Source organism: Apteryx mantelli, chromosome 17, assembly GCF_036417845.1.
Source record: "Apteryx mantelli isolate bAptMan1 chromosome 17, bAptMan1.hap1, whole genome shotgun sequence".
Taxonomy (NCBI): domain Eukaryota; kingdom Metazoa; phylum Chordata; class Aves; order Apterygiformes; family Apterygidae; genus Apteryx; species Apteryx mantelli.
This window is the reverse complement of record NC_089994.1, coordinates 6,873,398-6,899,284: the sequence shown is the minus strand read 5'-3', so window position 1 is coordinate 6,899,284 and position 25,887 is coordinate 6,873,398. Positions and strand designations below refer to the sequence as shown.

General features: G+C 39.9%; 1 protein-coding gene across 1 annotated transcript in view; it reads left to right on the top strand.

Annotated features, from left to right (window-relative positions):
- The window catches only part of GCN1 (GCN1 activator of EIF2AK4), a 47,767-nt gene extending 21,880 nt beyond the window's left edge, over nt 1-25,887 (top strand). The window contains exons 28-58 of the mRNA XM_067307095.1: nt 302-445; nt 1,453-1,580; nt 1,752-1,941; nt 2,403-2,473; nt 3,265-3,430; nt 4,456-4,650; nt 4,841-5,087; nt 5,748-5,869; nt 6,203-6,317; nt 6,782-6,961; nt 7,300-7,520; nt 8,255-8,323; nt 8,474-8,612; nt 8,745-8,941; nt 9,350-9,492; nt 10,312-10,429; nt 10,572-10,787; nt 11,126-11,290; nt 11,735-11,896; nt 12,360-12,452; nt 12,696-12,839; nt 13,956-14,225; nt 14,524-14,637; nt 15,177-15,407; nt 15,780-15,973; nt 16,692-16,806; nt 17,940-18,036; nt 18,829-18,977; nt 19,596-19,703; nt 21,015-21,233; nt 21,859-25,887. Coding sequence (XP_067163196.1) covers nt 302-445; nt 1,453-1,580; nt 1,752-1,941; nt 2,403-2,473; nt 3,265-3,430; nt 4,456-4,650; nt 4,841-5,087; nt 5,748-5,869; nt 6,203-6,317; nt 6,782-6,961; nt 7,300-7,520; nt 8,255-8,323; nt 8,474-8,612; nt 8,745-8,941; nt 9,350-9,492; nt 10,312-10,429; nt 10,572-10,787; nt 11,126-11,290; nt 11,735-11,896; nt 12,360-12,452; nt 12,696-12,839; nt 13,956-14,225; nt 14,524-14,637; nt 15,177-15,407; nt 15,780-15,973; nt 16,692-16,806; nt 17,940-18,036; nt 18,829-18,977; nt 19,596-19,703; nt 21,015-21,233; nt 21,859-21,984 — 4,848 coding nt within the window. The 3' untranslated portion in view covers nt 21,985-25,887. The remainder of the gene's footprint in view (nt 1-301; nt 446-1,452; nt 1,581-1,751; nt 1,942-2,402; nt 2,474-3,264; nt 3,431-4,455; nt 4,651-4,840; nt 5,088-5,747; nt 5,870-6,202; nt 6,318-6,781; nt 6,962-7,299; nt 7,521-8,254; nt 8,324-8,473; nt 8,613-8,744; nt 8,942-9,349; nt 9,493-10,311; nt 10,430-10,571; nt 10,788-11,125; nt 11,291-11,734; nt 11,897-12,359; nt 12,453-12,695; nt 12,840-13,955; nt 14,226-14,523; nt 14,638-15,176; nt 15,408-15,779; nt 15,974-16,691; nt 16,807-17,939; nt 18,037-18,828; nt 18,978-19,595; nt 19,704-21,014; nt 21,234-21,858) is intronic.

Here is a 25,887-nt window from a genome sequence, read left to right as displayed (position 1 = left end):
CATTATTTTCCTTCTCTAAGGCCTTATTCTATCAAAAAGAATTTAGTAGTAGCTTCCTTGAGTGACCTGCAGCAAAGTTTGTCCTGAGGGATGGGATGACAGAAAAGTCAATAATAACAAAAAGGTGGAGGGTTGAACTGAACTCGTAGGTTCTTGTTTTCAGCATGAATCCATGTCACTGTTCTGTCAGAATTTCTTCTCTTGTAATAGTGCCCGATGCCCACCTTGCACTTACTTTGATCAAGTGCAAAGAAGCAGAAGTCAGCAGTAGAATCTCTAATACTTCCCCACTGCATTTCAGGTTTTGGCTTCCAATGCGCTGACGACCCTGTGCACCAGCAGCAGTGGGGAGGATGGCTGTGCCTATGCAGAACAGGAAGAGATTGATGTGTTACTTCAGGCCCTGCAATCTCCGTGCATGAATGTTCGAGATGCAGCTCTCAGGGTAGGTGGGAATCATTCAGGATCTCGCTGAATTCCTTAATTCTTTGAGAGGTGAATCTGCTCCAACACTGGTGGAGAGACTACTTCAGCTGTGATGCTACTCTTTGGGCAATGTGTCTGCAGAAGGAAGCAGTAGCTACTGAACAGTAATGCTCCAAGTGGTCAGACCTTTATCATTAAAGGATTTGTGCTAGATTTATCTTACACAAAGGAGTGCTCTGGGTCTATCCACACCTCTGTGTTGTTAAAACTCGTATAATTGAGACAACTTAACACCTTCTATTTACAATTGCATAGAGCTTAGTCTCAAAGATAGAATGTGTCCAAAAAATTGCTGCGTCTCAATTGGGTCCAGAGTTTTTTGAAGACTTTGTGTAAGTTTTGGAAAGCTTCAGGCTTAGTCACTTCTGAGAATGTGAAAAAGGAGGGGAAAAAAAGGTGTTTTTTTCTTTGTCATAAGGCAAACTTCAGCTTAACTCTCCTGAAGAGCTCTGGCTTCTCTGTGCTTGGGAGCAATGACTTAGCCTTTGACAAGTGAGAAGGTCATTGATACTGGTGATACCTTCCTTTTGTTCCAATGAAAAAAGCTGGGAGAGACTGACAGCACATGACAGGAGAGATCAGGTACTTAGTTGTAGGTTAGGAGCTAGGTTTGAGGAAAGGTGATTTGACTTAAAATAGTGCCGATGTGCGTAGAGAGAAAAACAAGGGCAGAAAAGATGTAGTCTCAAAGATGTCAGATCCAGAAAGACTATAGTCACTAGAGCACAACTTAGTGCCTAGTTGCCTCTCTGCAACCTGTGTATGGAGCAGTATTGAGTTTTGCCATCTCTGCTATTAGCAACAGGAATGCCTTGATGACCACTCTGGTAGTGTTCTTCACAAGCAAACATGAGCTTTGACACTTATAGCCATTAAGAGCTTGACTTGGCAAAGGTTTGAAGTGTTTTAAAGCATCTTTTACTGAAAACAAGATACTTGCATTGATTCTCCTGTCAATCATTCCAGGGACTGATGGAGCTACAGATGGTTCTACCAACCCCAGACAGCGATGAAAAGAATGGACTGAATCTCTTGCGTCGCCTTTGGGTAGTGAAGTTTGATGTGGAAGATGAGATTCAGAAGCTGGCAGAGAGGTGAGAGTTCTTCCCGGCTGAGTAGATTGTAAGGGGACCTCTCTTCTGCTTGCCCTGTGGAGCTCCATGGGCAGGGGCTTTGCTTCCCACTGATGAAGGGCAGCTTTAGGTCAGCCTGATATTGCATGTAGCAGTGGCTTCTCTAGCTGATGGGTTATCTGTCACCTGCAGGTTGTGGGAGTCCATGGGTCTGGAGCTGCAGCCTGATCTCTGTTCCCTACTGATCAAAGATGTCATCTACCATGAAGAAGCAGTGCGACAAGCAGGTGCTGAAGCTCTTTCCAGAGCTGTAGCTCAGTATCGGAATCAAGCAGCAGAGGTCATGAGTAAACTGACAGAGATTTATCAGGAGAAGCTGTATGTAAGTACTCTTGTCCGAAGTGGTTGCAATCACAAACTTGTGCTGTGTTTTATATCTTTTATTGATCATTTTTTCCTTTCATCTGTCTTGAGGATATGCATGAAGCCCACTGTGGCTGTGTATAAGCTTATCATAAACTTTAATATATTAGTCCTCAAGCTTCCAGTCAGTAATGCCACCATTTTGCAGGTAGAAAACTGAAGCTCAGATTGTTGAGATATGCGTTACGTGATACAAGAAGACTGTCAGAGCAGAGGCTGAAGTCTAAGCCTTTAGTTTAGATCCTAAGCCTTAGCTTAGGTCCTAAATTAGCTCTCTGCTTGCTTTTTACTGTGTTCTTCTGCTAGAGGTATCATACATCTGTGCAGTATTTAAAAAATGGCATTGCTGGTATGGCTGACAGTATTCTCTTTGTGCGTGTCCTTGGAAAAAGCATTCTGATGAAATTTTCCTCTTTGCAGAGGCCACCTCCAGTTTTGGATGCTCTGGGACGAGTGATATCTGAATCACCACCTGACCAGTGGGAAGCAAGGTATAGTCGTCTTGAGATTGATCTTATCACTTCCTGTGCATCCAAATGAGATGTTCCAGATTTTTATTCAAAAGTTCAGGTGGTGGAGAAATAAGGGGGTGTTCAAGGAAAAAAATACATGCAGTTGTATTGACTCCTGGTTCCATGGTTTCTTCTGGTAAAGAATATTTGTGCCTCTCAAGCAGCCTGGGTGGACAAAACTGGAATGCTTTCAGTTCCATCAAAATATTGGGTGATATCATCTCTGTCCTTCTGATAATAGCACAGTCTTATCAGATTGTCTGGTTCTGTCGTATCGCATTGGATTCCCTCCTCTGTATGTGCAATTGATAGTTTCAAGAGCATCAGTGCCAATCTTAATGAACTGGACAAATTCCAGTTTGGATAATTACTTTTTGTCTGCTTATATGCTCTATAGAGGTTTAATTGGAGAAATCTTATTTGCTGCCTGCCTTAAACTAATCTGTTCTTTAGTGCTGATGTGCCCTGTTGTACAGCTGCCGTATTTCAGTGGTAGATGAAGTGATCCTGGTGTCTGCCTTTGTGTTGGCCTGAGTATCTAATGCTTAATCATGATAAAAGCCATTGCATGGCTGAAGGATTGTTGTCCTTTTGGGAACCTGCAGCGCAGGGTTGTGTAGCAAAATGCATGTTGCTTTGACACTCTGAAGCCCTTTGGTTCCACAGTGGTTCTCTATCAGTTTCTGGAATGTATTTCTGATAGGAGATGTGACTGTGACCTCAAGCAAATGCTGTCAGAAGTCATTAAGCTCAGCTCACCATTTTTACAGATGTGGCATAGCTTTGGCCCTCAACAAGCTCTCACAGCATCTGGACAGTTCCCAGGTGAAGCCCCTCTTCCAGTTCTTTGTGCCAGATGCCCTGAATGATCGCAATCCTGAAGTCAGGAAGTGCATGTTAGATGCAGCTCTTTCAACACTCAACACTCATGGCAAGGTAAGTCTGAATGCTTCTCTCTCTAGCAGTGGATGCAGCTCTAATGAAAATATAGATATTGTATTGGAGCCCTGTTAGGTTTTTTTTTTTTTTTTCTTAGAGGTTGCTGTTACTTGTAACAGCTGAAAACTTTCATGTAGCAGGGATTTCTTCATGTTTAGGTCATTCTGTTAGTGTGGACTAAGAGTGTGATTCTTCCCTCTCATTCCTGTAAAAAAGAAATAGCCCTGAATTAACTGGAGTTAAAATGGGATAAAATTAGAGTAATAAAGTAAAATCAGGCTATGGATTTTAATCCTGGGGAGGTGAGACTTCCCTTTCAGGCTTCTGGGGAAGCAAAACAGGAAAACTTGCTGATCGTTGGCTTAAATAAACTGCAAACCAACTGAAGTCCTTCAGAGAATTGAGGACCATCTTATTCCTCACTGCTAGTCCTTCTCTAGCAGTGTGTGAGATATGGGGGTGTAGACTGCTCAGCTTCTGGTTTCCCTGTGTGTGCTAGTCCCCTCTTCTGGAAAGCCCTTTGTATTCCTGTTAACCTCAGTGTTTCTGTTTCATTTTCACTCTCCTATGTATCTTGCAACTGCCCTTGTGACCTCTCCTTATAGATGATGAAAATTGGAATATTTTCATACATTTTCATATTTTTCCTTTTGTTTCTTAGAATAGTATGAAGTTTTGCTCCACCTTTCTGCTCCCCCTTTGCAAATGGAGCAAGCAAAGGAGCAGATGCTGATGTTAAAACTAGCACTCTTGCCTGGTAGCTTTGAATTGCTTCTGGCAAAACATTGTGCTGGCAAGTTTTTGGGATCTCATTTTTAAGAGCTAACTTTTCTCTAGCAGGAAGCATTTGTTGCCTGTGGGAATAGTGCAAGGTTTTATGTGATGTGACATATTAAATGAACTGTAAATACAGTTTGATTGTTCAGTTTGTTGGCTCAGAGAAGAACAAACAAGTCCACTGAGCATAGCAAATCTCATTCTGAGTGGACTCTAGTGGCAAGTTCTGTGGTTTTGTTTTTCAGGACAGTGTTAACTCTCTCTTGCCAGTGTTCGAAGAATTCCTGAAAAATGCTCCTAATGATGCCAGTTATGATGCTGTCAGACAGAGCGTGGTCATTCTCATGGGTTCACTGGCAAAACATTTGGACAAGAGTGACCCTAAAGTGAAACCAATTGTTGGCAAACTGATAGCAGCCTTGTCCACACCATCTCAGCAGGTGAGTCCCTTCTTAGAGGAGTCTTTGTGTTCCATGCAGAGGCAGGTTAATGCTGTGATACTTTTAGGGATGTTGGGAGAGATGGAAAATGCCAGCTTTCTGTCACTAGAGCCATTGTGGTGCAGTCCAGGGGAAAGTTTTATTGGTAATTAATATTTTGTGGTCTGATAGCTGGTGGATTGTTTCACAGGTTCAAGAGTCGGTGGCAAGCTGTTTACCACCATTGGTGCCTGCAATTAAGGAGGATGCAGGAGGGATGATTCAGAAGCTAATGCAGCTGCTTTTAGAATCTGATAAGTATGCTGAGCGCAAAGGTGCCGCGTATGGGCTGGCAGGCCTGGTGAAAGGCCTCGGCATCCTGTCTCTCAAACAGCAGGAGATGATGACCACTTTGACTGATGCTATCCAGGACAAGAAGAACTTCCGTCGGCGAGAGGGTGAGGGGCAAGAGCTCTTCCCTCCAAATACTTCAAATTTCTCTTACATATTCTACCGTTGTGGTCAGATCGAATGATACTTGAACCACTGTGTTTCGTTTCTCTATATTTCTTTTACTACTGTTTATAGAGAGGGAAATGGGAACTGTCTGTCTTGAAACCATTGATAATTGTAGTGCCTGTAGGTAAAACTGTTCCATTAGCATTGTGTTGGAAGAGGGATTTCTCGTCCTAGATGATGTGTTTGCTCCCCTCTCTCCTATCTTCGTAGGCAGGTGTTGCTAAGAGGGCTCCTGCTTCTTGTGAGATGCTATGTATTTCAGCCCAACTGGTCCAGAGGGGCTTTCAGAACCTCATTGGTTTTTTTTTTTTTTTTTTTTCTTTTGCTGTTAGATGCTTTCTGTCCTTGTTTTTATAAACCTAAGCTAGGACTCAGAGGACTGTTGCATGTTTTTAATGCTACGGGGCCTCTTGTCCTTTCTAAGATCAGAAACCCCCACCACAGCACTGCTCATGAGTGCAAGAAGGCAAGAGATTTTCAGCTGTAAAATTTGAGTGCTTTTGGGAAACTCTACAGATAATTGGCAGATTATATCTTCTCTTTCCATCCCCATTAAATGAAGTTGTATTTCCCTCTAACTATGCTTTATGTTTCTTTAGGGGCTCTGTTTGCCTTTGAGATGCTTTGCAACATGCTTGGGAAGCTCTTTGAGCCCTATGTGGTTCATGTGCTGCCCCACTTGCTGCTTTGTTTTGGAGATGGAAACCAGTATGTGCGAGAGGTAAGAGGCCTCAAATTTCTGAGACCATAGAGTGTTGGGAGAAAACAGAAATGAAATAGATGTGAATACTGTTTTTAACTACACAAACTGAGAAGGTGACCCATCCCATTGGACAATCATTGGACATTGGACATCCTGATAGAAATCGATCATCTTAGTAACAGAAAGTATCTTATTTCATTGGCTGATAACTGGTAGCTACTTGGCTAGCTGTATCATTGGACTTGGATGCTGTTTTACGTGAAAGCTTTGTTCCTGTTGAGTCTTTGAATGAGGAATGAAAAAACATGCTTTGTGATGCAGCTTGTAAATGTTGTCTCTTTCCCCTTCGAGGCTGCAGATGACTGTGCGAAAGCAGTGATGAGCAACTTGAGTACTCATGGAGTGAAGCTGGTTTTGCCGTCACTTCTTGCAGCACTAGAAGAAGAATCTTGGAGAACCAAAGCTGGTATGGACTGGCACAATTGTGGAGTGCTCACAGCTCCTTGCACTGTCACTTTCTGTGCTTATTCCTTCATCCTAGCAGATGGCTGTGATAGTTTGTCTCATAAGGGGACTGTGGAATTTACAGCATTTGAGATACAAATGTGATTACTGACACATTTAAGCAACTTTTTTTTTTCCCCAGCAAATTCAAGGGATGCTTTTTACCCCTCATCTAGCTAGGAGTAGTCCGGAAAGTGGAGGTTTCCTTTTCTTCCCCTTCTTTTTCATGGTATTAAAAATAATTGTTTTTAGTGGCTTAACACAGCATAGAGTGGCTTAACGCATTTCAGCCACTCTGTGTTCTCTGACTGGTCAGACCACATGTGTATTTGGATTTGAGGTGAATGTGGTCATCTTTTTATATCTCTTTTTAATGCTGTGTGGTGTTCTATATTTTTTGTTTCTTTTTGTGTACTTCATGCACAGGGTCAGTGGAACTGCTGGGAGCTATGGCATACTGTGCCCCCAAACAGCTCTCTTCTTGTTTGCCTAATATTGTGCCAAAACTTACTGAAGTGCTCACGGATTCTCATGTGAAGGTGCAGAAAGCAGGTCAACAAGCTCTCAGGCAGATTGGGTCTGTCATCAGGAATCCAGAAATCCTTGGTAAGAACTGTCTATATCTAATGCCCAAGAGCAGTCCTGACATGACCATGGTTTATAATAACAAGGTTTATGTTCACTTTGTCTAGGGTTAAATCTAAACTTCTAGTGAAACTACTTCTAGACATGTATAACATGAAAGCTCAACAACAGCTATCTGCTTCAAGGCTTTTTTTTATGTACTTTTCCATTTTATCAGCCAACGTCAATAGAATTTTCTCTGTTCCTGAGCTACTTCTTGATTTAGGATCTAAAGCATCTCATGAGAGAATACCAGCTCACGCTGACATACATTTTTACGTACAAATAAAGTCTTTTCTCTCCTTTTAAAAAATGTGCAGCAATTGCTCCAGTTCTGTTGGATGCCCTCACTGACCCCTCCCGGAAGACCCAGAAGTGTCTGCAGACCCTGCTGGATACCAAATTTGTCCATTTCATTGATGCTCCATCGTTAGCACTTATCATGCCAATTGTTCAGAGGGCTTTTCAAGATCGTTCCACGGACACCAGGAAAATGGCTGCCCAGATCATTGGGAACATGTACTCCCTGACTGATCAGAAGGTGCAGTGCTAAAAGAGCTCTCTAACTGTATGCTGTATTTACTGTGATGAAGCTAACGCAGCAAGCTCTAGGGATAATTTATTTGCTTCTGGGATTTTGCTGTTAAGATAGATGCTATTAGAATCCAGGCAGCTTCTATAACATAATGTATGTAAAATTAACAGATAATGGCCATAAAGATGGTGAAAATTCTCGGGTGTTTTAGACTGTCAGCTGTGTACTTTGCTCACCTAGTTATTACCAGACTTATCCCCCCACAAAAGGGCTTGTCATTTTTACCATATGAGAAATGCCTTAACAAACAAACAAGCCAAACCACTACCAGCAAAACACGAATCAGTTGCTTACAAATGGATCCAGGGTTTGTCTGAAAAGTATGTGTAGAACCTCACTGTAATCTAAAGATCTATGTTTAATTTTTGTGCTGATAACCTCTACGTTTAAACCTTGTGTAAAGGTCAGGAGTGTTGGATTTTCCTTAGACACAAAGTGCTAAGTTAAGATTAGCATCAAAAAGTTTTGAATGATCTGCACAGATCTGGCTCTGGGTTTTCTACACTTAACAGAACAATTCAATGTCCTTATTTGCAGGATTGTGAAAGCAGCTGGGTAAGCTCTCAGGTTGTTAATGATGATTGTTAAGAATAAAGAGCTAAATGCCCTTTACATGAAGATGACTTTGGTTTCTTTTCCATTTGGAATCCAATTCTTACTCACTGGGCTCTTTGTTTCAGGATTTGGCTCCTTACCTGCCTAGTGTCACTCCTGGACTGAAAGCATCTCTGTTGGATCCTGTGCCTGAAGTAAGTCTGTTTGTACAAATGCAGTTTGTCTTTCAGTGCAGTAAGTTAGACTCTGTCCTGATCTTCTGCAGATCTGTGATCAGGCTAATGCGTCTCTGTCTTAATAACTTTGACTGGATATTTTGCAAATTGGTTTCTTTTGCCTTTTAGGTGCGTACGGTGTCTGCAAAGGCCCTGGGAGCCATGGTGAAGGGCATGGGAGAATCATGCTTTGAGGACTTGTTGCCATGGCTGATGGAGACACTGACATATGAGCAGAGCTCAGTGGATCGATCTGGTGCTGCTCAGGGTGAGGATGTCTCTGAATACTGAGCCCAGACTTTCTCCTATTAAATCAGATTATCCTGTTGTTTCTTGTGTTTCTCTCTTACCTGTGTTTTGTTTTTTTTGTTTTTGTTTTTTTTTTTCTTTTTCTCCCCAGGTCTGGCTGAAGTCATGGCTGGTTTAGGGGTAGAAAAGCTGGAGAAACTTATGCCAGAGATTGTAGCTACTGCCAGCAAAGTGGATATTGCTCCACATGTACGGGATGGTTATATCATGATGTTCAATTACCTGCCCATTACCTTTGGAGACAAGTTCACTCCCTATGTTGGTCCCATCATCCCCTGTATCCTTAAGGTATGTAGCAGAGGCCTGAAGAGTTTTACTCATTAAAGAAGAAAAAGAAGCCTCTAGAGTATATTAAGCACCATTTCCAATAACTGTGAGATCTGCAGAGAGTTGTCCAGCATTGCTGGATAAAATATTATGTAAATAATATGTACTTACAATGCAAATGCTATGCAGATATTATGTAAAAAAAGAACTAGAATTATAAATGTTTTATTCTTCCAAAGTACTTGTTGCTCTCTTTTGTTTGTGGTCACTGGTAATTTCTTGAAATCAGCTTTGTGCATTTACAGCTCTATAGATCCATTACTCTTAATGGCTAGAGAGAAAACATCATTTCATTATCTTCCTGCTGGTCTTGTACATTGTGCTTGGAAAAAAAACAGCTTTCACAGACACTTTTCTCTCTCTGTTCAGGCACTGGCAGATGAGAATGAGTTTGTGCGGGACACTGCCCTGCGTGCTGGCCAGAGAATCATAAGCATGTATGCTGAGACTGCCATTGCGCTGCTTCTGCCGCAACTTGAGCAGGGCCTGTTTGATGACTTGTGGAGGATAAGGTAAGGGATAAGCCTGTAATCCATAGACATTTCTCTTTCATGGTTGAAAAACTAGAGGGATTTAGACTCTGTGTTGCTCCTCAAGTAAATGCACCTGTGAAGCAAAAGAGAATGCCTCTTTGTGCTTGTTGGTTCAATATGATGCTGTATAGCGCTGAGCCTGAGCAGCCCTGCCAGCTGTGGATCAGGTTTCCCAGTACCTGCAGAGCATTCCTGCTAGATTCTCATTCTGGTAGTGATTCTAAAAAGCACTTGCAAGGCAGTTGATGTGGCAGTATATAGCCCTCACTTACTGTTTCTCATTTTTCAAAATGCTGAGTAAGTTAATGTTCTCCTGTGTATGGAGATGTGCAGTGGAGCGCTCACAGCTCATAGCGATTGCTCAAGAATTAGTTGTACTAAAAGGTTTTTGTCAGTTGAGTGCTGATGAGTGCATTTATCCCATGCCTTTGGGTTGAGATAGATAGATACTGGCAGTGGGTGAATGCTTACCATAGAGACTGTCGTCTTCCTTTTTAGAGTCTAGGCTATTCCTTGATACACTGCTTTGATATGGGAACTCTCTCATCCCCCCTTCTGGTTTGGAATTCATTCCTTCCCTCCATTATTATTTTTATTTATTTATTTATTTTAGTATGCTGCTTCTCAGTCCTGTAGGCAGAATGATCTTACATACCAGCCTATGTAGCATTTCGATGCTGACCTAGCTCCTTGCCTGGCATTTTCCTCCCATCTGCATTTGAGGTACTGCCATATTTGGACAGGTACTGCCTGATTACCCTCCTTATTTTGTAACGCTCGACTTGCTCCTCTTGCCAGGTTTAGCTCAGTTCAGCTTCTTGGAGATCTTTTATTCCATATCTCAGGAGTCACTGGAAAAATGACTACAGAAACTGCCTCCGAGGATGACAACTTTGGAACAGCCCAGTCAAACAAGGTAAAGCTGTTCTTGTCTGTTATACCTTTTTTTTAAAATCAGCATGGAAAACCTGCTGGAGACACCTATTGATTAAACATGTTGGTTTTTTTTATATAAATTTCAGGAGTAGGTAATAAAATGTTGTGCTTTTTCTTTTCAGGCTATTATTAATGCTCTTGGTGTGGAGAGGCGGAATGGGGTGCTGGCAGGGCTGTACATGGGCCGCTCTGACACCCAACTGGTAGTGCGTCAAGCCTCCTTACATGTCTGGAAGATTGTAGTCTCAAACACTCCTCGCACACTGCGTGAAATTTTGCCAACCCTCTTTGGGCTTCTGCTGAGATTCTTGGCCAGTACTTGTGCAGATAAGCGGACGGTGAGAAATTGAGTAATGCCTTCCTGTTGCTGCAGGTGACCTTCTTAACTAATTCCTGAAGAACACAGCATAGTTCTTTTTATAAACCACTCCAAAGCTATCATTAATTTAACTGCTCTGAGCGTGACTACATCCAAGTCCTCTTTTTGCTCAAGGCAACTGTGATGAAAGTACAACTATTTTTCTGTGCTTATGTATTATAGTAGTCTTTCCCTTTCCACTACTCTGTCTATACAGTGAACAGTAGTTTATGGTCAAAATATAACATTTGCTCAAAGCTTACCTTCTTAAATTTCATGAAATAGGAGAATAGTTAATTAATGAATTTTTGGGGACAGGTTGCAGCACGGACGCTAGGAGACCTTGTCCGAAAGTTGGGAGAGAAGATCCTTCCAGAAATTATTCCTATCCTGGAAGAGGGACTGAGGTCAGACAAGAGTGATGAGAGGCAAGGAGTCTGCATTGGTTTGAGTGAAATAATGAAATCCACCAGCAGGGATGCGGTAAGTGGAATCTGAAAGGTGAAATCTGCAGTTTTGTAGCCTTTTATGTTATGGGTGCCAGTGTTGCAGTTGAGAAAAGTACAGTCACAGTACTGGACTACTTTTGTGAACTGAATTCAAGGGTTGAGTTGCTGTTCAGATAAGCATATGCATTTGTATCTGTTGGTAACTTTAAATCGTTGCACAATCTGACTTGAAATTATGAGATACAATAATTGAAAATGTCTTCTAATGTAATAATTGAAAATGTACTCTAGGTGACTTCAGAGCACTACAAATCTTTGCACTGATTAATCCTTTTTTTCCTCCAGCAATATATTTCAAGCCAACAGCAACTTAGTTTCAGTCATGCAAATTCTGAGTTTTTAGCTGTTTTACTGAGATGCATGTATGCTTTAACTCTTGTCCTTCAGATATTCTGTAATTTTATCTCTACCTTTTTAGGTACTGTTTTTCTCTGAGTCTTTAGTTCCTACAGTGAGAAAAGCACTGTGTGACCCTCTGGAAGAAGTCAGGGAGGCTGCGGCTAAAACTTTTGAACAGTTGCACTCAACAATTGGACATCAGGCTCTTGAAGACATCCTGCCATTTTTGTTGAAGCAGCTGGTAAGCATTACTCAAACATTAGTCAACAACTTGATTAATGACGATGTGGGACAGGTTTTGAAATATTGACTTAAAGGAGAAGCAGGCTTGTAGTGACAGAACTTCAGGGCAGTGGCAGCTCTGTTTTATCTCCTCCATAGCGTCATCCTGGCTACCAGCAGGGAAGGTCTTGTGGCTAAAGCATTGAACTAAGAATTGCTACATCTAGCTCTGCTAGAGAATTGCCATCGTCACCTGCGGAAGCTGCTGGGTCATGATGCCTGATATGGAAAATCTTTCTGATGTGGTAGAAGAGCTTGGTTTAGGTTTTGCTCTATAGTATGAGAGCATTTTTAGATAGAAGGACTTGCATGATCACATAACCAACACTTATGCAGTAAATTGTCACTTGAAACAGTGTTTTATTTGGTGTGTCACAAATGAGTGTTCAGGCAGGTTTACTACTTTCTCCCTCTTCTTGTAGGATAATGAAGAGACATCTGACTTCGCTGTGGATGGTCTTAAACAAGTTATGGCTGTCAAGAGCCGCGTGGTGCTGCCTTATTTGGTGCCAAAGGTACAACTGGAAACAAACCTAGAACTTCAGAGTGGTGCTTTTTCCTCTCTGTTTGCTACCTGTGTTGTTTGGACTGATATGCCAAAAAAGAAGAGCATATTTTGAAATTTTCTTCTGACTTTATGCTAGAAACACTGTCATTTGGGTTGTGATGTGTTCATTCTTAGGAGTTTTTCATTTTGTAGGTGACCTGAGATTCCTTCTGAAAAATCTTTCTGCTTGTGTGTTTGCTTGTTTTTTCAGCTGACTACTCCTCCTGTAAACACCCGTGTGCTAGCTTTCCTCTCATCAGTGGCAGGGGATGCTCTGACACGGCACTTGAGTGTCATCCTACCTGCTATGATGTCTGCACTGAAAGAGAAGCTGGGGACCAGTGAAGAGCAACTGGCAAGTAGCACAGCTCAGCTCTCTTTTATGACAGGTTGCTTGAAGATAGTGCTTCAGGTTTACTTCTCAGCACAAAATCTGCATTCTCTAGCTTCACAGATTGCATGTTTTAATTCAGTCCCTTATCTTCTTTAGGCTGTCTTTTTGGCTGATGGCATACTGTGAATTCAAAAATGTATGCTTTCCAAGTCTATTCATATTCATACAAAAATCTTTGGCCTGCAACATCATACAATTCTCAGTATATTTCAATTCCTGGAGAACTGCCAGAGTGTCTAGTTAACTTTGTATTTATTCTTTGTGTAGAAGACTGAGAGATTAAAGGTCTAAAGGGAGAAAAAAATCTTTTTTGCATGTAGTCCTCCTTCTCTACTGCTCTCAGAAACATCTGGTATCTGGAGTCCAGAGCGCTATGTAAGAACCTGGAGCTGTGATTGCTTATAGACATCTGCTCAACTTGGTGAATTAGGGATGTTAGTGATAAGAGTCTTATTGTCTATCTGCTGTAGATGCCCATTAGCTCAGCTTTTAGCCTTCTAGCCCAAAGCCTGCCCAAAATCTGCCCAGAGATCTCTAACATATCTGCAGCCCATATTTATAATTAGTATTGTGATGCACAGCACGAAAATACCTAAATAAAAAAGAAATCTTGTTTGATAAGACCCACAGTGTCTGAGGGCTGAGTCTGCAGTAAGATGTGGGAGACTGAGCTGGTCTCATTTTATGGAAAGTATGGGCAGTCCTTCTGCAGCTGGAGAGCTACCAGTGCAAAAATTACTTGAGCAAAGTTTGATCACTTGCTAAATTTTGAGAGCTGGTCATGTACATAAATCTGCTCCAGGAATGATGATCCATTCTCTCTCTTGCTCTTTTTCTTTCTTTCTTTTTTTTTTTTAACTTATATTTGTCATTCAGTAAGTTACGAACATGAATTTGATTTGGAATCTAGCTTTTAATGGTGATGTGACCAGCTATTCCATGAGAAAAGATTAGCAAGGGGGTTATGTTGTAGAATTTTTCTAAAAGATAACACTCTGGATAACATAGGGAAACCAGGAGCTAAATCTATTTTTGTTCCGTTTGAGAGTTAACATAAAGTTAATTTGGACTCTTTAGGAGATGGCAAACTGCCAGTCTGTAATCCTGTCTGTGGAAGATGATGTTGGACAAAGAATTATAACTGAAGATTTGTTAGAAGCTACCCGCAGCTCTGAGCTGGGAATGAGACAGGCAGCAGCTGTCATGCTGAATATCTACTGCTCCAAGACGAAAGCTGACTATACTGGTCATCTCAAGAACTTGGTTTCAGGCTTGATACGACTATTTAATGATACCAATCCTGTAGTTCTGAATGAAAGCTGGGATGCGCTCAATTCCATCACCAAGGTGAGAGGCAGCTTGAAAAGGTTACAGCGATAATAGCTGGCAAGGAGGAAGTGGGGATAGCTGAAAAAATACTGCTTAAAGTGAACCTTCTGTTTTGATTGGAAACTACATGATTGCTGCAAAGATTTGAGAGGTGTAAGATGAGTTTGTTTGACTGCAGCAGCTTGAGTGAATGGACAGATCTTTGGAAGATGCAGGAAATGGGTGTCTTCTCTTGACAAACCTGAGAAGAATTCTCCAAGAATAGCTGTTTGTGATGTTAGTTCATCTTTGCCTGCCTTATCTCTCTCTCCTGCAGAAATTAGATGCCGGGAACCAGCTTGCTCTCATTGAGGACCTACACAAGGACATCCGAGTTGTAGGGAATGAGGCCAAGGGCGAGCATGTGCCAGGATTCTGTATACCTAAGAAGGTAAAGGATCAGAATGAGCATGTGATGCAAAGGTGGATGCATCACAGCCATAATGTCCCACCTTTTCAGGGAACTGGTTCATATGACTTTACAGCTACTAGAAATGCTGACTATTGGGGTATTCCAAACCTCCTGTATGTTGGAGAAACTTTCTGTAAGTTACTGCTGCTCTTATATTGCCCTACAGATTTCTTTTGTAACAAGATCTTTGACAATTCCGCTATGCATGTAAGTCATGGTCTCTGGCTGTTTTTTGTGGAGGAGTAGTGTTGGAATTCTGTGCCAAATTTCTCTGGTTTAAAAATTCCCTCAGCAGCTAGCACTTTTCTCATAGCAACTGGCTTAGTAAGGCATAGCTGCATGAAATAAAACTGAATAAAAGTAGCTTTGTAAATGGGGAAGCAGGCAACTGAAGGTCAATAGGAAATTGAGGGGAAACTCTCCAAATTTGTGCATCTGGTGTATAAGAGGAGCAAAAATAAGATATGTATTTTTTCCCATCTTTGCTTCTAAGTTTTCTTATCTAATTCTCATGACAGGGAGTGACTTCTATACTCCTGGTACTGAGGGAAGGTGTTTTAACTGGTAATCCAGAGCAGAAGGAGGAAGCAGCAAAGGCCTTAGGACTAGTTATTAAGCTGACTTCTGCTGAAGCCCTTAAACCATCTGTGGTGAGCATTACTGGACCACTTATTAGGATCTTGGGAGATCGGTTCAGCTGGAACGTCAAGGTGGCTCTGCTTGAAACATTAAGCCTTCTGTTAGCCAAGGTAAGATTCAAAGTAATTGACTGTGGTTAGTAAACATTTTCCATGGTAACCTTCAAAATTATCTGTTACTGTTCATTTAAATACAGTCTGGTGGTGTGGATCTGGTATGTAGGAACGGCACTTTAACTGGTTTGCATTCTTCCAGCAGCTTCTGGCCTACCAAAAAAAAGCCCCCAACATTTGACCTGGACTTCTTAGAAGTATTGCTAAATGCTGATTCCACTTTCAGATAATTAAAAGCTACCATGAAATTAATTTCTCTCATGTCCACTGTTTTTGTGAAATGATAAACCAGTCCAAAAATCTTGCTGTTTTCAGGCTTTGCTTTCAGACTTGAGTACATCACTTTCCCTTCTTTCATCTTTGGTATAGGTTGAGATTGCCCTGAAACCGTTTCTTCCTCAGTTGCAAACAACCTTCACTAAAGCTCTGCAAGACTCACACCGTGCTGTTCGCCTTAAAGCTGCTGATGCTCTCGGTAAACTTATTGTCATCCATGTAAAAGTGGATCCTCTCTTTACTGAGCTGTTGAATGGAATTCGTTCCAGTGATGACTCTGCCATCAGGTAAGTTGTAGGTGATATCCCAGACCTTGCTGCTTATTAAGGATGAAAGAAAGGGCTAGGACAAGTGAATCTTTTAAATACGGTGAGAAACTACTTGAAAGCAGAAGAAGAGCCAGAGCTGTATAATGCTCCAAAGTCAAACAGTTATAAACAAAACTATTTTAGCTATTTGTGTAGACTTTGATTTTTGTTTTTGTTTTTCCCCTTAATTCTGAGAGTAAGATTTACTTATTAGTGAAAGCAGCTGACAGTTAATCAAGGGTTGTTTAAAAAAAAAAAAAAAAAAGGTCAAAAGCTAAGCTGAGACATACAGGGGATATATTGTTTGATATCTGCACAGTTCTTCCCTCTTCTGTCCCCCAGTAATCCACTGCAATCCACTTTCAGATACAAGGTTCTATCAATTGTCAGCCTGATGTGAAGTAATACAGCTATTCTTGCATCTTAAATGATCCCTGAGAAATTAACTTTCTGATGGAGAAAATCTTTTGTTTCTGAATGGTCAGAAAATACTTTTTTTAAGAAACAGATGCAAGTAAACAAATGTGGAAATATCCTCTATCACGGAGTGTTTATCCGTGCAGAGAGGTTCTCCTAAACTTTAAGGCATATTAATGTAACTGTTGTGTAGGAAACTGTTATAAGTATACAGAGCTCAATTTCCTCGTTGGGGTGAGGGGAGAGACAATCTCTGACTGTACGTTCTGATCATTTCTAGGGACACAATGCTGCAAGCTCTGCGGTTTGTAACACGAGGAGCTGGTGCAAAAGTAGATGCTGCAATTAGGAAGAATATCAGCACGGTGCTTCTAGGGATGCTGGGACATGATGAGGTATTGCTTCAGACAGCTGCAAGGGATTCCTGCTGTAGAGTCTCCCTCTTTTTAAATTTAAAATCTGAACTTTCTAACAAAATTACTTTCTAAAATAACTTCTGGGGGAGTTACTAATCAGGCAATAGAGAGAAACTTATATAAAGAAACATGTAACTGGGCTTTACTCACTAAACTGAATTCAGTCTGTAAAATCGATCTCCTTGGAGCCTTGCAGTGTGTTAGCTGAGAGCCAGGTGCAAGAATTGGATCTGTAGCCAATCACTTGTAACTCTGAAAAATCTGCAAAATTAATGTTTCCTTAGCAACTGTGTATGTGGGTTTGACCTGCAGTTCTTCACCAACACGTTTGAGGCAGCTCTAAAGTAGCGATTTGCTTTTTATCTTGGAGAAAACCTGCAATACCTTCGCCATATGCACATACGTGTATTTGCAGGTTCTCAGGTGGGGTTAATCATCTAAGTGTGAGAAGTTTTTCAACTAATGGCAGATTTTTTGCCAATGAACAAGAAATTCTCCAGCTTTAATGTAGGATCTTCTGTGTATGGCAGATAGCATATGTGAGATCAAAATTAACCATCTAGTAATTTGTTCCTTATGTTTTTATTTATGCAACATAGACATGCAACTGTTGGCATGCTGGAAATAGAAAATTTGAAGAATTCTGATTGCATTGCAAGTTTCAGGGTGGAAAGGTACAGTGGTGGGATAGTTGCATAGGCAAAACAAAGTTTTAAAAAAAAACAACAACAAAGTTTTGGGGTAAAAGGAGGATGAGCTTATCACAGGTACAAGCTCATCTGGAGATGGCTAGAAGTAACACTTATTTTCTGGATTATGAATCAGAACTTTACATATCTCAAAATACTCACTTTCATCTTTATGACTTTTCCATGTAATGCATCAGAATTTATGTAAGCTCTGTCCTTCAGTCTCTGCTGGCTTTTATTGACTGTGGGTTTGGCTTTAAGTTCTGACAGAAATCCATAGGCAATAGGAGTGAAAGGATGTCTGCTGCTATTTATTTCCTTCTTGTCATTTCATATTGTCTTCTGTCACTTGCTGCTCTTGCTGCATATCACTCATATGTATTGAGTTCAACCAGTCTTACTCATCTTTCCTTTCCTTGCTAGGATGCCACCCGCATGGCCTCAGCTGGTTGCTTAGCAGAACTGTGTGCGTTTCTGTCAGAAGAGGAGCTCAGTACTGTTCTCCACCAACACTTACTGGGTAGGTGAAGCTGTTTATTATGAATGGAATGGAAACGGAAAAATGAAAGAAAATATCTTTTCAGCTATTGGTTCAGGAAAACTTTGTGTATAGTTAGTTAGGTTCCTCCCCTTTTATCTTAAACATGAGTCTCTACTGTAGATTGCTAGAGTTGACACAGAAGATGGGAGACAACAGGATGTTCAGGCGGGGTGAATGGAAGAGCAGGTCCAACTTTCTTGATGACATTGTGATCTTAGATTGGCTTAATCTTGTCACAGATCACATCTGATGGGTTCAGAGGCTTTTGGAGTATTGACTCATTTGCCTCTAAGTTAGACAAAAGCATGAATTTTGTAGGAACTTGTAGCAGTTAGTAGTGCTGTGGCACTCTCCTCTGAAATTAAAAAGGGAATTTGTTAGCTGGTTTCAAATTACAGATGACTTCTACAATTTTATTACAGAGTCAAATCTTGTGCAATTCTGATGGCAGGCTCCTTCATGCACTAAGTGATGTAGGTCTTTATTACATGTGACTGACACCATCAGAAATATCTGGGCTGAACAGTACAAAGTCACTTGTTTGCGTCAGATTTCCGTATGTGCCCAGAAGGTGTTCCTGTCTGGTAGAGGTGTCGCATTTAAGCACTGTTTGTATGGCTTTTCTTTGGGAGGAGTGGAAGAAGCAAGGCATTGCTTTAGATGCTGCTTATTATTTCATTTTATAGGAGTGAATTGACAAACTGACAAAAGCTTTCTTAGATCAGGTGGAACAGATAGGGGAGCCTCACAGTTGTTGTTCTCCTTTTGCAGCTGATGTCTCTGGAATTGACTGGATGGTGAGACATGGACGAAGCCTGGCTCTCTCAGTGGCTGTAAATGTAGCTCCCAGCAGGCTGTGTTCCCCCAAATACTACAACAGCGTTCAGGAGATGATCCTCAGTAATGCCACTGCGGACAGAGTAAGTGCTACATGAGAGCTGATGAGTTCTGTTGCAAGAGCTTGTTGGGAGTAGTTTTTAAAGGTGTGCAGGTTTGCTGTGTTACCAAACAAAACAGAACAAAAATCTCCAAGCACAATCTGAACATTGTCCCATGATAGATGCAATTTTATAGGCAAATTGCATGCCTGTCCTGATTCTTCTCTGAGTTCTGGTCTCTGTGGAGATGAAGATTATTTAAATTGTGGAGTAGCTTTCACTGGAGGCAAATTACACTTCTATTGTCCTATTAGAAGTGCTCAGTTACAGGCCGGATTTATAAGACATGCAAATTTTTCATTTTAGGAGGAAGGTTTTTAAATCTTTGAATTGCTATTCATACCAATGAATAATTTGGTGTAGTGGATGGAACTTTAGGGCTATGTGGGTCCTGCTGCCTCATTCTGTGTGGCTGACAGCCACAGTATTGTTTTTTCATCATGTTACCCAGTAACATTAAGTTTTTCTGCATTGCATGCTACAGTTGTTTGAAAGATCTGTTCAGCCTTCTGCAAAGTTCACCAGTCCATGTGACCATGGGTTTAATCAAGACTGCTGAACTCTGCTTTAATAAAATTAATTTTTGTCTTTATGCTACAGATTCCAATTGCAGTTAGTGGCATCAGAGGGATGGGCTTTCTTATGAAATACCACATGGAAGGGGAAGGAGGGAACCTTCCCCCAAAACTTTCCAACCTCTTTATTAAGGTAGGACTTTTTATGCTACCTGCAATTGTTCTCCTTTGATCTTAACCAGTGTAATATAACCTTTGTTCAAGTCAACTCATGGGTGACTTTCTCTACAAAATTTCTATATCATATTTCAGCATGAAAACTGAAACCTTGAACATCTTTTGGGAAGCTCTAAATCCCTTGCGGCTTGGAAATCTAGACTTTAAATTTTTTTCATGGCAAAGTACAGACAGAATAACTTTACCAACCTGCTTTGCAGCTGTGAACATGATATCACTATCCTTGCTGCAGAACGAAAATTTGACCTTTGATCTTTCTGTGATAGACCTCAGTTTTGTTCCTTATGAATTCATTTTTTCTTTGCTGCAACAAAGACCTGGCAGAGATGTAGAGAAAAGGAGGGGGGAATTCTTTGTCACTTTGTTTCTTTAGAGTGCTAAAGGTGGAAGGGTTTTTGTTACAATCACATCAAATAGTAACTCTTACTTTCCCTGGTTTTGCTGCAGTACTTTTGACTTCCATGTTTCTGGAAGGGAGTAGTTTCTAAAGACTGGGAGAAAAGAGAGTATTGAAGTTCACACTTTTTTTCAATTCACATGTATTTAAATAATCTACTGAAAAATGCCTTTTCCTTTCTGTTGTTCTGGTTTATTTTCTTTCCATAAAATCTATCAAACATGCAAATTGACATGATGCAGGCCATCGTTCTTCAAAGCAGACTTTTTGTTTGAAATCTTATATTCATGTTTTAATTTGTATAATGTTGTTAGGATATAAAATAATTGTAAATGGCACACGAACCAATACCTTTATCGCAGTATAAATGCAGAGTGACATTTAGATGTTAGGTTTGATTTGTTTTAAGTGTATTGAGCTTAAATCAAAAATAATGAAGCTGTACGTTTTTTAATTTAAAATAAAATACATTGTAGAAATGCCCCTTACACATCAGAGATTGACTTGGCCATTGTGGATGAATTGAGTGTATTTTACAGGAGTGCTGACACTACCAGCTTTTGCTGCATTAGTGGTCATTGTCACTTCCTGAGATGGTTGAAAGGAAAGCATGTGACCCTGTCAACAACCACATTTTCAGAAGTTTTCATTTTAAAAAGTATCTTGTTTTCAAGGTGTGATCCTCTTACTGTTATTCAGAAGTTTACTTGAACTTGTTGATAACGTTTGTCTCTTGTACATTTGCAAGTTGCTAACTGCTTACTCTTCTTGTTTTAGTTTAACACACTTAAATTAGAGAAAAGATGAACTACTGCTTTAAGTTCCTGTCCTTGCTATATCTGAATTTAAGACCATCTTTGTGTCCTGCAGTGTCTCCAGAACTCATCCAGTGACATAAAGTTAGTTGCAGAAAAGATGATCTGGTGGGCAAATAAAAACCATCTTCCCTCACTGGATCCTCAGACAATTAAACCAATCCTGAAAGCACTTCTGGACAATACAAAGGATAAAAACACCAGTGTAAGAGCCTACAGCGATCAAGCCATTGTTAATCTTCTGAAGATGAGAGAGGGCGAAGAAGTGCTCCAGGTATGAGTCAGAAGAAAGTATAACCACCAGTAGAAGGCTGTGTCACGTTGCTCTGTCTGTGGTTGTTCTGGACAGCGTGCCTGGAGCCTACTGCCTCAGAATGTGCTGGGGGTGCTTATGAAACAGAGGGGGGTATTCCTGTTTGCATTTAAACCTTCATCAGTAGTCTCATACTAAGCTTTCTTGAAGAAATATGTAAGTGATCTGATACTGCATAACTTTACAGTGCAGTATTACCAGAATGAAAGTATTTAACATACTCTCCATATTTAATATAGTAGCCCTGCTTTCAAAATGCCTTAAGTTCTTACTGTGCAGTTGTTCACCTCAGCTAGGGCTGCTAGCATTGCTTTTGTCACCTGTATAATCTTGTTGCAGTATTAGTGGTGCTAGAGTATTTTAGGATGGATGGAATACTCCTTTGTAGGTCAATATCCAGACCTCTTTTCTAAGTCCTAGCTATACTTTTGTGTAGTTCTTATATCTGAAATCATAAAACTAGATGAAAGATTTTGGTATGTTTGCAAGTTTGCAGTTAAATATACTTTAAAAGGCATTGAAATTGTTCTGTTTTGAATGGTATATCATAAGGAACTTGGTAACTGGTGTTAACTTCCTTCCACAGTCCGTTTCCAGGATTCTAGATGCTGCCAGTTTGGAGCTTCTCAGTGAAAGCTGCCGGAGATCTCTGAAGAAGCTGGCTAGCCAGGCTGACTCTGATGAACAGATAGATGACACTATACTGACGTGATAATAAAGCTCCAGAAGACAAGAAAACACTGAACCAACCGCTGCATCAGCATTGCAACTCAAACACCAATTTTAAATGTTTTCATTTTTGAAAATGTTAATTCTGATGGGATTTCATGAAAAGGACTCCCAGAGAGTATTTTAATATCAAATATACCAGGATAGCCTTAATTAGACCCACATTAGCTGAAAATTGAAAATTTGGTCCCTTTTTGAAACAGATAATGCACAAGAAATAGTTACACCGATCATACTGGTAAATTGTGGCCAATCGTGAGATGTTGCTAGAGCGCATCAGGCTTAAACTCTGGTGAAACCTATCTCCTTCTCAGGGTCTGTGCAAAAACTCCAGTACTGGAACTACTGTCAGTCTTTTCCACAGACCCTGTGAAGCAGGAGTAGAACTCGGTGAAAGTTAAAGCGTATTGTTTCTGTGTACTGCTAACTTGCTGCTTGTGACGGTTCTGAAGACTGAAAATCCCTGTAAAACAAAGTATTTAAATAGCCTTAGAAATCACAAATGCGAAAGGGGGATTAAATGCAGTCTGTTTAAAGAAGGAACACTTAATAAAGGCTTTGACTTTGATCCTTCTGGTGTAAGCTGTTCTTTTTACAAAATCATTTGTCAACAAAGTAATATTGTGATTTACTTTTTGGACTTGTTTTTTCCAAGGCATACAATTTGTAGAGTGAGCAGCATTGTATAAAGACCTTTGCAAAACTGTGGACAATTAAGGTTTAAAAACAGGCCAGAATTGACACTTAATGAAACTTTTAAGTTATTTATTAGACTATTATAATTACTCTCCTCATTTCCAAAGTATTTTTTACTATAAGCATCTCTTTAGTCATTCAGCTTGTGAAAAGTCCTCTATTCTTATGTCTTCAAAGGCTTCAAAAAATACCTGGCATTTCAAAAATATTTATTTTTGTCATTGAGCTGTACTGCTCCAAGAGAACACCTGGCCATATATACCACGTATTTTAATTGACCTTTTGTGCCACTTGATGGGAATAATAAAAAACAAAGTTGTAGAAGACTAATTTTTAGAGGGGAAAATGAATTTTACATTCTGTGTAGAGTAATAGTTAAGTAAGCCTTATCTATTTTATAAAACTACACAAGAAGCTGGTTGCATCTGAGAAGCCAGAACATTAAGATTTGTTGTTTGAAATATGAGGATAGAGGTGTGTGTGTGAGGGAACTCTGAGTTCTTCCTTTCATGTAACTCTGGATGGCTCAAACCATGATGAAGGAAGGACTATATAATACTATGAATCATATAATTTGACAGCATAAAATGTAATCACGCAGGAACACACACTCTACTAGAACTGATTTTCTCTGATTGCTATGGCAGTAGTAGCAAACAAGAGAAGGTTTTATCTTTACCATACTAATGACTCAAACAGCAAGATACAATTTTGAGTAGATACTTTGGAGCACTGTGCTTTGTTCTGGTCAAAAGTACAAGAATCTGTCACAATATTCATGATGTTCTGTCAGGTCCCAAGCCTGCGATTTAGTCCTGGAGGAGACAGATGCTAGGAGCCAAACACTAGATGCCTGTGAGAAGGGACTTGGGAAAGTCAGGTAGCTTACCCCTTACCTGAGGTAGGCTCGGTTCCAACTGAATCAGTCCTAATAGATTTCCATATAATTGTTTTTTTTCCACCATTGTATGATGGAGATTCCATAACCTTCCTAGGCCGTCTGTGTCATTATATAAATTTCTTGGATTATCAGAGCTTCCCTCATGTCTTAAAAAACAAAAAAAACCCTTCCTTGCTGCTCTTTGAATCCATTACTACTTCTATTCCCACAGGCATTGAGAATAGATGATTTCTGCAGCAACCATGTTGTCCCTTCAGTGTTCTCATCCCTAGGTGAAACAAGCTTAGATTCTCTGCCTTTTCTCGTAGACCGTGATTTCTAAATCTACAGTGCTGCCCTCTGTACTTGTTCCATTTTGACTCACATTTGCTTCATGATGTCTGCTGCTGGAGTAGATATTCTAGTGGAGAATATTACTTTGCAAGTCCTACATAATGCACTTTTGTCTGTTTTTTTTTTTTTTGCAATAGCACAGCATTGTTGACATGTTCATTTTGTGAACAGCTGTAAAGTCCAACTACACAATTGCTCTTTGGCTATCAATTTCCAAACTTGTATTTATGCAGGTGATTATTTCCAGAAAATTGCAACTTTCCAGCTGGTCTTACTGAAATTGTATTCTACTTATTTCAGACCTTTATCTGCATTCTGAAGTTTTGGATTCTGATTTTGCCCTCCAAAATACTTGCAAATCTGTTCTGCTTTGGATCCTCTACAGATTAAAAATGTATTCTCTATTCCATCATCCAGATAATTAATGAAAATACTGAGCAGCACCAGTCCTGGGATTATCCCTGGTAGAAAGCCGCTTGTGTTTCATTTGACAGTGAGCTGTAGGTAACAACACAGAGTAGAAAACTTCCAAGTATCATCAGTGTGTATCCCCTGAGGTAGCTTAATCTAGTCTATTTCATTGCTTATGAGAACATCATGTGATATTTAAAGCCTTATTCCACTAAAATATTTAGGCAGTTTTAGATATCAAAGGTTTTATCTATTACTTCTCCTTTATACCCTCTCTCTTATGCTGCCTTTTAGGTGTGAATAACTTGTTCCAGTATTCTTCTCAGAATTCTGACTGGTCTGTAACTCCAGAGTGTACCCTTCCTACCCTTTTAAACAAAAGTACTGTTTGCTGTCTTCTGGGTTCCTAAACATCAAATGTTGTCTATGAGATCTCAAAGATATCTCAGAAGTAGCTAATACTCTAATTCAGCTGTGTTTGTTTTCATTTACTTTCTTTTAAATCTTTAACTATGTATTACTGGTTTGAACTGGTGGTAATCACAGAGTAAAGCTAAACCAAATGCTGTTAAGGATTTGGCAGTCTCGGTGCACTGTGATTAATTTCACCTACAATGAATGAGCTGCGTTTTGTAATACCAGAGTAACAGCAGTTAGACCAATGCAATGCAGAAACTATCGTGTACTGAAACATGTAAAATTTTAGGCCATTCAAAAAGTACAAAATAGGTGGCAAAAAGAGCGGTGTTGCTTTGGAATTACACTTATTTCATCATTGCCAATAGGAAGCAGGAAAAGACTGCAAGTTTCTTTCAAGAATGGCCATTTGAACTCTATATTGTGGGAGTCCTGTCTTACCTATTTTCTCCGTAGATTCTAACTGATGCTCCACTTAAATGTGTAAGAAAATTAAAGAGGAGGTTTTTTTAACTTGTTAATTTTTTCTTTTTTATTGAATTAAGGGTATTTTGAAGATTTGTATTTTAACCTTATATAGTGTCAAGTGGAAAAACTTCTTCTTTTAAAACAACCTAGTTGAATTTCTGTCCTAAATCATTTCACCACTCCGATTAGTTGTTTTTGAGAGGGAGGAATAAAAGATAGCAGCTCACTTGCATTTATGAAGAATATGCTGATTTTTCAATTATAGCGAAACACTGTATTTGGATTCTGATAGCTACTTTTCACTAAACTATTTATACATTGTACTGTAATACATCAGAAATAAAATACCCATAATTTTTGCCACAACACAAGACCTGATAAATGGATTGTGCCAACTTTGAGACTAAAGAATAAATTTTTCCCCATTTCAAATGTCTTGAAAATACCAGTTGTCAGCATAAGATAATTTTTTTCCCACAACTGACTGTAATAACATCTTTGAACTGTCAAGTAAGAGCCTCTGAGTGACAGCTGAACTGTGCGTACATCAAGATCACAAAATAATTTATGAGGGAGATGTTTAAACTTGTAAGGTATTAAAAATTTCAATGAAAAAGAGACAAATGTGAAAGCATAAAATATTTAAACATTTTGATTTTT